General features: G+C 40.3%; 1 protein-coding gene across 2 annotated transcripts in view; it reads left to right on the top strand.

The window, feature by feature from the left end:
- The window catches only part of GTF2E2 (general transcription factor IIE subunit 2), a 48,936-nt gene extending 36,560 nt beyond the window's left edge, over positions 1 to 12,376 (top strand). The window contains exons 7-9 of one of the 2 annotated variants that reach the window (XM_037055311.1): positions 10,497 to 10,612; positions 11,864 to 11,993; positions 12,077 to 12,376. In XM_037055311.1, coding sequence (XP_036911206.1) covers positions 10,497 to 10,612; positions 11,864 to 11,980 — 233 coding nt within the window. In that variant the 3' untranslated portion in view covers positions 11,981 to 11,993; positions 12,077 to 12,376. Of the gene's footprint in view, positions 1 to 10,496; positions 10,613 to 11,863 lie in introns of both variants that reach the window. The other variant, XM_037055310.1, reaches the window with a different exon arrangement.
- The last annotated feature ends 583 nt before the right edge of the window (positions 12,377 to 12,959 follow it).

The raw sequence follows: 12,959 nt of genomic DNA, 5'->3' as shown, positions 1-12,959 counted from the left end.
TAAAACAGTCTTGACATTTATAGTTTAAGAATTATATCTATGATCATTGCAACAAATCACTCTTGGTCATATTAATTCACTTGCACTTCAGCTTTATCTCATGTGACTGTCTTAACACCTGTACCTTTTAAAAAATTTGAAATACTTCCACCCATTCTTTTACTTTATACCTGTCTTCTGTTTCAGAGATTTTCTTTGTAGATGGCATACAGTTGGTTTTAATCTTCTGAGTCAGTTCTGAGTGTCAATTTGTATATTATCTTACTGTATGATGTATTCTCCCCATTACTTGGAAATTGATTTGAGGGAAGGTATCGATGTAATAGAATTATATATAATTATAATCATATTATATTGATATAATATAAAATTGACATTTTATATACATATGGGGGAACAAAAAATATGAAAAATTCTGTCTTTAGTCTTACATGTTTAAGCTTCAGTCACCTTCAAAACACTTTCCATTTGATGCAGTACACCTATAGAGACCTTTTTCCCCTGCTCAGAACAGTTTTTGAACTCACAGATTTTGATGTCTTTTAGTGCTTCTGTCATTTTTGTTTCACCTCTTCCACATGGGCAAAGCATTTCCCTTTGAGGACTTTTTCATCTAGAGAAACAAAAAAAGTCTGGCATCTCTAAATGTGTTTGTGGTCAAGTGGCAGCTGGTGTCGAAGGCTCAGCTGGACTCGACGCCCAGGATGGCTTGCAGCGATGACTGCTGGCTGAGCACTCGGTTGGGCCTCTCTATGTGACTCGGGCTTCTCGCAGAAATGTGGCTGGTTCTGAGAGGGAGTGTCCCAAGAGTGGGCATCCTTGGAGTCTAGATTACTGTTTATTGTAAAAGGATGTAACTAGGAACAGGCAGATGGGAGGGATGCATAGGGCAAAGTATGCGGGAAGGGGCAGGGATCTTCCCTGGTCTCAGAGCATGCCATTCTCCCCACATCTTCACATGTGCACTAACCCAGCAGCTCCCACAAATAATTAGTATCTTGTTATATTCCTCTTATTTTGCTAAATGTAGGGGATTATTGATGTAAGTAAGAAACATCCAAACCTATAGAGAACTTTTCTCAGAATTTGTTTGAGACAGAGAATATACCTGGAAGCAAGACCTGAGTAGACAGATAAAATGCTCCCAAGAAATGACAGTTTGCAGCAGCTTTTGTGCATTTGGAACTAAGGAAGATTACATGAAAGTGGGAGAAAGCAAGGGGTGGCGGGGATTGGATTCCAAGATAGTTAACAAGATGATGTGCCCTCTTGAGGGAGGTCGCACCCTTCCTTAGAAGGAAGGGTCTGAAAAGAAAACTGCCAGAGGTGTGTTAACCTGGGTGCACAGAATCAATGGGCAGGGCTTGCTGAAGACAAAGCTAAATAAGCCTTTTGGCGAAGTTATGTGACTGGCCGCCATGACCTGCCCAGTTAGGAATTCATGATCAGATCACCCTGTGAGGTTACTTTCCGTAGAATCCTTTTTTTTTCGTCCACCATGTGGTAGCTACAAATGGAAATACAGATCTGGTGCCTTGGCAACTTACATGTCATAATTGATGCTTTTCATAAGTATGATGAAGGATTCTTCGTAAAGATCTAAAAAATACAAAACGCAGCTTTTCTGTGATTTACAAAAGTTAACCATACTATATTCTATATACATTACACATGGTATGTTTCTAGAAAATCCAGTGTGTGTTAAAACATTATAAAAAGATTTTTTATGTAAAACAGGTTCTAGGTTCAGTTTATTATTGTAAATTGGTATTTTTCATTAATCTCTGCACGTTCCAGGAAAGATGTTTGGGAGGAGGTAGGGTTTTTCAGCCTTGGCAGGATTGAGATGTTGAGCCAAGTGATTTCCTTTGATGTTGGGCTTGTCACTGCACTACAGGCTGTTTGGCAGCATCCCTGGCTTCTCGAGTTGCCAGTAGCAACTCTCCTTTCAGTTTTGACAATCAGAAATGATTCCAGACGTTACCAGCTGTTTGCTGGGGAGAACATTGCCAGGGTTGAGAATTCTATGAAAGGTACATCTTATGTTTATAAGATAGAGGAAAGTTAACTACATTGTTTTCACACTTTTTTCATGCATTTTTACATTGAGCACATTCATTGATATGAGGGATCTTAATGTGAATAAAGTTTCTGCCCTTGAACTTATAGGCTGAGGAAGAAATGACATGGGGACACACAGGTAGTACATCGTGTTGCCTGTTGTTATTGAGGTGTTCATACAGTGCTGTAAGGTCCTGTGGAGAACAGCCACCAACAGGAACCTCAGGAATAAGTCATTGTTCTTGTAGTTGAAAGTGTCAGTATTGCATAAAGTACTAATTTTAAAAAACTGTGTTTCTGTTAATTGTGGAAAGTATGTGTGTTTCCAGAGAAGTCCCACTGGAAGTTGATACATATCTTAACATTTGTCTGTTTCTTTCCTTTCTTTGTATTTTACTCCTCACAGTGCTTTGTCTAGATTATATCTATAGATTTTTTTGTTTTAGCCCACTAGGTGGCAGTCTTAGCTATAAAGAAGAAATCTTGTGAGCAAGCTTTCAGTCTCTTTTATCTGTAATAGAAGCACATGTCTTAACACAGGTATAGAATAAGTAAGGAGAGAGTTTACTATGTAGTAATGAATACAGAGTAGTTGGACCTAGGTATATGTCCCTTTTTTAAGGTTGCCAATCAGATGAGTTTATTAAAAATTTTTTTTGTTTCTGAAAGTTTTTTTTCCCCATTACAATTTAGTCCCCTTATGCCCCCCTCCCCCTCAATCACTACACTGTTGTCCATGTCTCCTTTTTTTGTGTTTAATCTTTTTATTCTCTAACCTCCCCCACCTCCTTAGTTGTCATCCTACTCTCTATGAGTCTGTCTCATTCTGCTTGTTAGTTCAGTTCATTAGATTCCACATATGAGTGAAATGATATAGTATCTGTCGGTCTCTGACTGGCTTATTTCACTTAGCTCTTCATAATGCTCTTTTTATTTTCATATTGTTCGTTGTTCAGGCACAGTTGTCTCCATTTGCACCACACCATGCCCCCAACCCTCACCCATCCCAGACTCCCACCCTCGAACCTACCCCGTTTGGCTTTGTTCATGTGTCCTTTGTACGTGTTCCTCGATGGCCCTAGCATAATGTTCTCTATCCACACTGTTGTAAAGGGTAAATTTTTTTCTTTCGTACAGCTGAATGGTATACCATCGTGTAAATGTCCCACAAATGAGTTTTATCCACTCATCTATTGATGGACACTTGGGCTGCTTCCATATCTTGGTGATGATAAATAGTGTTGCAGTGAACATAGGAGTGCTTATGCTCTTTTGAATTAGTGTTTTGGGTTCCTTTGGATATATTCCCAAAAGTGGAATCACTGGGTCAAAAGGCAGACCCATTTTTAATTTTTTGAGGTACCTCCATACTGCTTTCCACAGTGGTTTCACCAGTCTGCATTCCCACCAACAGCACAAAAGGGTTCCCCTTTCTCCACATCCTCACCAGCACTTGTTTGTTGATTCATTGATGACGGCCACTCTGACAGGTGTGAGATGATAGCTCATTGTGGCTTTAATTTGCATTTCTATGATGATTAGTCATGTTGAACATCTTTTCATATGTCTATTCACCATCTGTATGTCCTCTTTGGAGAAGTGTCTATTCAGGTCCTTTGTCCAGTCTTTTAATTGGGTTGTTTGTTTTTTGGTGTCAAGATTTGTAAGTTCTTTTTATTTTTTATTCTATTTATTTTTTCTAAAGATTTTATTTATTTTTAGACAGAGAGGAAGGGAGAGAGAAAGGGAGAAAAACATCAATGTGTGGTTGCCTCTTACACAATCCTACTGGGGACCTGGCCTGCCACCCGGACATGTGCCCCGACTGGATTGAACCAGTGACCCTTTGGTTCACAGGCCGGCACTCAGTCCACTGAGCCACACCAGCCAGGGCTTTAAGTTCTTCATAAGTTTTGGATAGTAATCCCTTACCGGATGTATCAGCATATATGTCCTCCCATTCTATGTCTTGTCTTTTCACTTTGTTGATGTTGATGTGCAAGAACTTTCTAGTTTGATGTAGTCCTACTTGTTTATTTTGTTGTTGTTGTTGTTTCCCTTACCTGGGGAGTTATATCTGGTAAGATATTGCTACGAGCAATGCCTGAGATTTTGCTGCCTTCGATTTCTTCTATGATTTTTATGGTTTTGTGTTCTCATTAAGTCTTTGATCCTTTTGAATTTATTCTTGTGTGTGGTGTAAGAGGGTGGTCTAGTTTCATTTTTCTGCATATATCCAATTTTCTCAACACTAATTATTGAATAAACTATCTTTAGTCCAGTGTATGTGCTTTCTTCCTCTGTCAGATGTTAATTGATTATAAAAGTATGGGTTTGTCACGGTTCAATTCCCAGTCAGGGCACATTCCTGGGTTGCAGGCTGGTTCCCTGCAGGCCAACTCCCAGCAGGGGATGCAGAAAAGGCAACCATACATTGATGTTTCTCTCCCTCTCTCCTTTCCCTCTAAAGATACATAAATAAATAAAATCTTTAAAAAATAAATAAATAAATAAAAATAAAAGTATGGGTTTATTTCTAGCTTCTCTGTTCTGTTCCATTGATCTATGTGTCTGTTTTCATGCCAGTGCCATGCTGTTTCGATAACTATGGACTTGCAGTATAATTTCATATTAGGTAGCATGATGCCTCCAACTTTGTTTTTTTGCAGGATCCCTGTTGTTTTGTGGGGCCTTTTGTGGTTCCATATGACTAGATATGTGTCTTATTTCATAAAGGCGTTTAGTATTGCCTTAAATCAAGATCTTACCCATTTAGAGGCAGTGTAAATGCAGTGGTTGGAAGGATGGTCTGAGTAGGTAAACTGTAGGTTTATTAAATCTTAGCTCTCCTCCTTACTAGCTTAGGTAAAATACTTGTAGTAAACCCTCACTGTCTGAGAGTTCTTATCTACAAAATAGAAATAATGGTACCTGCACCTCATGGTTCTCAGGAGAATTAAATGATTTAATATAAATAAAAGTGATTAGAGCTTGGAATAGAACCTGGCATGTAGTAAGAGTCACAGTAACAATCATGTAATGTTAGCTGTTGCTGGTAACTTTGAAAACATGAAATAATCACCAGAATACTAGACATTTCAATCTTATTACCTCATTACTCAATCTACCTGTGCTTAGCTGTCTGGTTATTGACTCATTGGATCTGTAGTTTTGCGTTCGATTAGACAGATAGCGAGGACCAGACCTGAGCAGTCTGAGCCACATCTGCACGGACACTCTGCAGCCACGTTACGTTGGCCGGTGTTCCTGGTGATGAATCCGATGGCAGTCTGAGTTTTCCCTCGTTGCTGGTCACTTCTTCTCTGCCTGGAAGCTTAAACAATTTCAACTTTATCCTTAGAAGTAGGACTCTTCCCAGTAGCTACTTCCTTGGGGCTGATTTGGGTCATTTTTTTAATGGTTTTATGCCATTCTATTTTTATTAATGTGGATGTGCTTTAAAACATTTTTCTGCTGTTCCACAGATAGAAATTTAGTTTTTATTTTTTTTGATATACTATTCCAAATAATGCTCAGTTCTTGCCTGCTGATCTCCTTATGGTAGTTCTTTAAAAGTAGAATTGCTAAGACAAAAAACATAAGGCATATTTAAAATTTTTGCAACAGCTTGCCTAATACTTAAAGTTTGAACCAATTTTTTGGACCAGTTTACCTCTTCCCAGTAGTATATGAGGAGGTATCCATTTTTTCACCCTCGCCAGTACTGGATGTTTTTAGTTGTCTTTGCCTGCCTCATAGAAAATAAAGATTATCTTGATTTTAATTTGAATTTTCTTGCATTGATTTTTATAAAACTAAAGGAGAACAACTTATTCCTCTTAGTACTTCTGTCAATTGGGTGTTTTCTTTCCCCACATGTATTAAAAAGTAATTAGATTCAGGGTCCTCTGAGCCCCTGCCTCTAAGATTAGGCCTCCCTTTCAGTGTCCATCTTTAAGTATTTATGCAGCTGTAATACATTTACAGAGAGGATGTAATATTTAAACATTGCAACGGCATTGAGCTAAGAAAAGGCAAGGGCTAAAGGAAAAATGTTTTATTGGAAAAAATACATCGAAGAGTTCTGAATAATTGGAATACATCAAATTCAGGAATTTTGTTTCGAAAATAGCTCCAATGATGTTTCTTTTAGCAAATGAAGTTGAATTTTGTTTTAATATACTGGCAAGTCTCTTGTGCCATAAAAATTTGTGTTGTATATACAGGGTCTGGCACAAATAATGCCCCCTTTTTTGTTATAGAATCTTTTATTATAAAATCATAAGCATGTAGTTCTGTAACATAGCAATATTACACTCAAGCACACCATATGACATTTTAGGTGAAATGTTCAAATTAAAACTATAAATTATTACACCCATATACACCCTACCAAGCACACTCAAGTAGGCGTTACTTCTACCAGACCCTGTATATTTTGGTGGTATGTCAGTGTACAGATTAGCTCCCCAGACCATTGCTGTCACTATTCTAGAAGGTATCGTTGACTTTGTGACTGTGTCATGAGAAGCCTCGAGTATATAAGCTCTGTACATCAAGCAGAAAAGTCAAAGTAGTTTTAATTTTCAAGGAACTGGTTTTGCAGTGCTGGTAACATAGAGACTATGTAAAAAGTGTATTGAATAAAATTTACCATTCTGTAAAAGGTGTTTTTATCATGTGTACTTTTATAGTTTAATTGATATACAATTATAACACTACTAAATTAATTAATGTAATTTTTACATATTGATAGAATTTAACAAGTCATGGTTAAAATTGCAGAACTGTCCTTTTATATGTGATGTATTTCCTTCACTAGCTATGGTAAATTTGATGTATAAAGTTCTGGTTATGGTATACATTTTAAAACAATTTTGTGTGCTTTCTTAGAATTAGAAAAATGTTATTGTTGCTGTCTTGAAAGTTTAACCTGAAGCTACTTTCTCTCCTATACCTACAGCAAGCAGAGCTAGTCACACTGTTTTTAAAGTTTGGCTAAAAAGGTAGTTGGGACTTGCAGCTTTCACATAGAATGGGCAAAGCACTGTCCCCGCCCCTACACAACAATAGCAGTAAACCCCAGACAGTTGCACATGTCAAGTTTTCTTGAATCCAGCAGAGACCTGAGGTTGCAGGGCCACTGCTTCACCTGAAATCTAAGTAAGGAAAGACAGACACCTCTAAGAAAAGATGGAATGGAAGGTCTTGTTTACCTGCGACAGACAAAATGAACACTGCCTAGAAGACTTCAGTTGAATTTTTTAATGAACTGCTAAAGACTTAGTGTAAAGTAGTAAGAGAATATAGAACCTCTGGGGTCTGCAGACACATGGGAATTTGCACCCACCTCCACAGACTTTATTTGATGCTTACAAAAAAGATAGGAGATGGGGTGGGGGTCAGTTACTGCCCTCTTCAGGCAGGTCTGGAGGAGGGGAACAGTAAGTAGAAGCTTCAGGACAGACATGGAGTTCTGTCTAAATCCTCCCTGCCTCTGTCCTATGAGACAAAGTCCTTAAACTGAGGTAGGAAGGGAACAGAAGGAAAGTCCTGCCCCTTTCCTGGAGCTAGAAAGAGGCAGGGCAGGAGCCCTGAGAAGGCCACCCCCCAGACACCGGGGAACACATTGCTTGCCTATGACCAGGCTTAATGAGAATATCAGTGAACTCCCACCCCGTGCCAGGTTAACACATGTAGCTGAACAGTTAGCAGTGGAATGTTGAGAGGTGCAAGACCGTGGAGGCTGACAGATCATTTAGGTGCAGCATAAAGGGAAGACTGAAAACCTCAGATTGAGCAGACACAAAATCCTCTGGAAAATGAACCTCTACCCTAAACACAGGTATGGCTGGAGGAATTTAAAGCCTGTGGTGCATTGTGGGTAACTATGGCCACAACGAATTCCAAACCAAGCTCGTGTCCTGACAGTAAGTGACGCTCCACACACAAAAGCTACAGCAGAAGGAAAGGCGTGCCCCTGTCCAGGCACGAGAACTGTTCACTGCGCTCCCTGCTGTCCTACAGAGGATATCCTGCTTTCAAAAAAATTGCATAGAAAGAAATGGGAAAGCAGTGTACTTTTGAGGCAAAGGAATTAACAGAACCATATTCTTAGATACTTTAGATATTGGAGCTCTCGCACATGGAATTTAAAATAGCTCTGATTACTGTGTTAAGTCTTCCAGTGGGAGAGGCATACAACATGCATGATCAGGTAGGGTATTTAGGCATAAGAGATAAACGTAACAAAATCAAGTGAAAATTCCATAAATGAGAATCACAATAACAGGGACAAAGAATGTCTTCAATAAGGTTACCAGTAAACTTGGCATAACCAAGGAAAGACTCTTTAAACTTGAAGATAGGCCAGTGCTAATGATCTAAACTGAAATACAAAGAGAAAAACATGAAAAAATAAGAGCATCCATTAGCTTTGAGATACTATAAAGTGGTCTGGATGTGTAATTAAAATCTCAGGAGAAGAGAAAGAGAATGGGACAGAGAAAATGCTGAATGGCTAAGAACTTTCCAAAATCAGTGATAGACAACACAACAGAGATGCAAGAAACCCAGAGAACACCCGAGGCGGGGTAGTTCCTCCACACAAAGGACAGGAAAGCACATCAGACTCACACTGCTGCCGAGTGAGGACGACAGTATTGAAGGTAGAGGAAAAGCTCCTTAGGAGGAAAAAGGAATTACAGCAGACTTCTCATTTGGAACAGTGCAAACCAAAAGCAGTGCAGGGCTACCTTTTAAGGGCCAAAAGGGAAAAACTTTTAAACTGAGAATTCTGTAGTCAGCAAAAAGTCTTTCAAAAATGAAGGAGAACTACTTTCAAAGTAACACTCTCGACATCACAGGAACTGAGAGAATTCATTGTCACCAGACCTGGAAATACTAGGGCAGAAGGGACGTGGTACTAGACAGTAACCTGGGGCCATACAAATAAGTGAGAGTGCTCTAAATGGGATAAATGAAGGAAATATGAAATGCATGTTTTTCTACACTGAAAATGTTAAATGTGTCATTGTTCTGAAAGATAGCTGATTAAAGCAAAAATATTAGAAATATATTTTTGCCCTGGCTGACGTAATTCAGTGGATTGAGTGCAGGCTGTGAACCAAAGTGTCACTGGTTCGATTCCCAGTCAGGGCACCTGCCGGGGTGGCAGGCCAAGTCCCCACTTCAGGGCACACAAGAGGCAACCACACATTGATATTTCTCTCCTTCCCTTTCTCTCTCTCTAAATATAAATAAAAATAAAATCTTTAAAAAATATATTTTGTGTTTAGCACATAAGTAATAGTAAAACTTAGGACAACAATAGCTCAAAGGGCAGGAGGGAGTATATTGTAACATCTTCACATGTGAGCTGGTGTAATTTACTTGAAACTGGAATGACATGGGAACTCAAGCTTCAACCCCCGCCTGCCCCGCCCCCCACATAGTCAGAAAGTGTAACTTTTTTTTAAGGAGTTTGCTTATTTTTAGAGAGAGAGAGGAAGGGAAGGAGGCAGGGTGGGGGTGCAAGGGATCAATATGTGGTTGCCTCTCACACACCACCTACTGGGGACCTGGCCTGCAACCCAGGCATGTGCCCTAACTGGGAATCGAACTGGTGACCCTTTTGTTCCCAGGCTCATGCTCAGTCCACTGAACTACACCAGCCAGGGCCCAAGTGTAACTTCTGACTCCCCAAAACATAGCTACTGATACCCTGCTATTGACTGGAAGCCTTACTGATAATATAAGTAGTTAACACATACTCTGTATTTGTGTTACATACTGTGTTCTTAACAATAAAATAAGCCAGAGAAAAGAACATGTTAAGAAAATTGTATGGTGATTCTGCAAGTTTTTGCAAATTGTTGGAAATCTCCAAGTTTTTCTAATGTATTTATTGAAAAGAATTTGTGTCTAAGTGGACCTGGGCCGTTCAAACCCATGTTGTTCAAGGGTTGGCTGTGACCTGTTACAGCTCCTCGTTTCAGCATGAAACTGGTTCCCATTGTCCCCATGCACTTCTTTTACCAGTAGGAGGGGAAATGGAGTATACTGAGCTCAGGGGAGATGAGCAGGAATTTGAACTGTTTCAATGGAGAGAACTGATCTTTGGAATAAAAAGAGCGTCAAGTGCCTTTCCTCCCCAGGAAAGCAGGGAGGCCTTATGCACATAGCCCTTCATTTACCAGACTCTCAAAAGAGAATATTACCCATCTGGTCTGTAAGAATGTAGATCGAGTTCTCAGGCCCTTCTGCTGCTCAGTGTCCAGGGTTTGAAAGTTGTTTTACTTTCTTTGTTTTTATAATGAAATGTCAGATGTGCTGTTGTAGGCCAGAGGGGATTACATTGAAGCCCGAATTTTAATCACTGAGGTGCAATAGTTTGTTAACATCTGTTGTGAAATTAACTACTCTTATTGGCACAGAGTTTCAGAAACTGTGGAGGAGTGTCACTGTGGATTCAATGGATGAGGAGAAAATTGAAGAATATCTGAAGCGACAGGGTATTTCTTCCATGCAGGAATCCGGACCAAAGAAAGTGGTATGTAATCGCTAGAAAAAAATGTCCTCCTGTTCTTTGAACTGTTAGGCTGCCTTGCATTCTCTCTGAAGAACCAGTAGTCAGTTCTCCCTCTCGGCTTTGTGCCCCAATCCATTGGCCTTGGTCCGCTGCAAACCAGATCAGCATGTGCTTATGGAGGGCCAGCAGATCTCTGCCATCAAGTGCTACTCCCCAGGCATGTAAGAGTTTTCCCCGTCTGACTGCCCCCTGTCCTAGCGGTATCTGCTCTTAGGCTCCAGCTGCACTGACCTTGGTCGGTTGCTCACATATTCGCCTCCTGGTCCTGTTCTTGACCTTTAAGGCATCAGTTGTGCACCTTCTCCATGCCCTGCTCCAGTGAGCTCTGTAGTATTGGTGCCCGGCTCTTGCTTAGTCCTGATCACACTGAATTGTTATTGCTGACTTTCAGATCCCTCTGGAACCAGAGAGTCCTGTCTTTGTAGCGCTAAGTCCTGTTCTGAGGAGGGGTTCCTAGTGGAATGAAGACCTACGAAGGTGTCTGTACCAGCCAGTCAGCTACCTGTGTTAGTCCAAGGGCAAAGCCCAGATGAGGAATAGTTCACCAGCTCGCTAGACTCTGGCTGCTGTACCTCTCGCCCTTTTTTCCTTGTCCACCATCAGGCTGTGTAACTTGCCTTCTTTGTGACCGTGTGTATTTTCAGTGAATTTTTAGGACTCCTTAAAAAAGACTGACTACCAGTGATCTCCATGAAATTAGTGTGATAGCAGCACTTTATGGTTTTCTGTCATTGTTTAGCTTATTGATTTTATCATGTAGTATTAGTATTTCAGATTTTGGAAAGAATAGAGAATTATAATAACAAATCTCCGTGTCCATCCACTTCCCAATTTTGTCGTATCTCTGTGTGTTGTCCTATTCTGATCTTTTTCTTATTGGTGGTGATGGATATATTTTTAAACCACATGATAGTGATGAAAAAATCAAAGTGTTACTACCTCTCTTTTTATCTCCTTAGTGTCTAGAATAGTTCTGGGAAGTTTTTGTGCCAGTCCATTTACTCTAGGTAGAGACATACCCAGGATCATAACCAAAGCACTGGTTCCTGTTTGTGGCTGGGAGCATGCTGTGGACTGGTGTGTGTGACTTGGGCTGCAAAGCAGAAGGACTGGTCAGATACGCTTGCTGCTGCTTTCCGGGCATCCTTAGTAGATCCTTACTGCATTACCCCTTTGAGTATCTGTTGTTTCTGTTTTTACCGTTTCCCGTAGGCCCCTATTCAGAGAAGGAAAAAGCCCGCTTCCCAGAAAAAGCGACGGTTTAAGACTCATAATGAACACATGGCTGGAGTGCTGAAGGACTACTCGGACATTGCTCCTGGCAAATAGTGAAGTTTTGTAGGTGAGCAGAGTTACAAATACGAAGTCAAGGTCTGTCTTGTTGATACTGGGATCTGAAGACTGTCTTCCCATTCTACTTCCTAGGACTGAGGAGAGGAGCACTTCAGGTAACAGAACAAGTACAAATCACCAAACTCGAAGCTTACTTCCCTTGAATAGGCTGCTGAGAAATGTGGTTCCCTGTTAACCTCTGTGACCTCCTGGGGGAAGAGCACTTAGCATGGCACGCAGGTGTCTTTGCTGTTTGTCTCTACTTTCGAGCGATTCCTGGTTCCATTTTTCCTTTTGTTCCTTTAGAACAAGTTTGCAGATAGTCGTGAATGCCATATTTGTTTACTTCAGAATAACATATTTATAATAAAATCATCGCAGAAGGAGCTGTAAGATGTCTGTGAATTCAGTTTGTTTCTTTGCGTTCTTGGCAATGGTTGTTGGCAGCTCTGGTCTTTAACGCCCTCAGAGTGTGGGTTTGGGACATTGTTAGAGACCGTGATCTGTGCTGCATTGCTGAGCACCTGGGTTTCATAGTTGGAACACAAGTGTGCCTTTTATTAGCAAGTGAAGCAATAAAGATACACTACATGTGATTTTTAATGTTTTCTTTTAAAAGGATAAATCAGTATTTAGCCTCTTGGATTTGCAAGTCATTGTCTCATGCCATCAAAGATGGATAGAGTTGTCCTGGCAACCCGAATATCAGCTTTACATCCCAACCCTCAGGGAGCTTGACCTTGAGGTCCTTCTGGTGGAGGGTGTCCTTATCTCCTCATCACTGGCCAAGCTCAAGAGAGCTGTTTCCAAATACATGGGTTCTTATGAGTTGTGATGCCTCACAGGAAATCTCTGTGGTGGTTGCAGCTTTCTGTGGCGAACTACCCATTTTTCTTACTTGTATTTATCTTGTGGTCTGTAGTGGTTCCTTGGGTTGGTTGTTACAGTCCTTATATCATAAATTGAAATTGTAGTA

The sequence above is a fragment of the Sturnira hondurensis genome, unplaced genomic scaffold, assembly GCF_014824575.4.
Source record: "Sturnira hondurensis isolate 20B ecotype Veracruz unplaced genomic scaffold, ASM1482457v3 Scaffold0008640, whole genome shotgun sequence".
Taxonomy (NCBI): domain Eukaryota; kingdom Metazoa; phylum Chordata; class Mammalia; order Chiroptera; family Phyllostomidae; genus Sturnira; species Sturnira hondurensis.
Note: the sequence above shows the minus strand (reverse complement) of the source record. Positions and strands in the feature narration are given on the sequence as shown.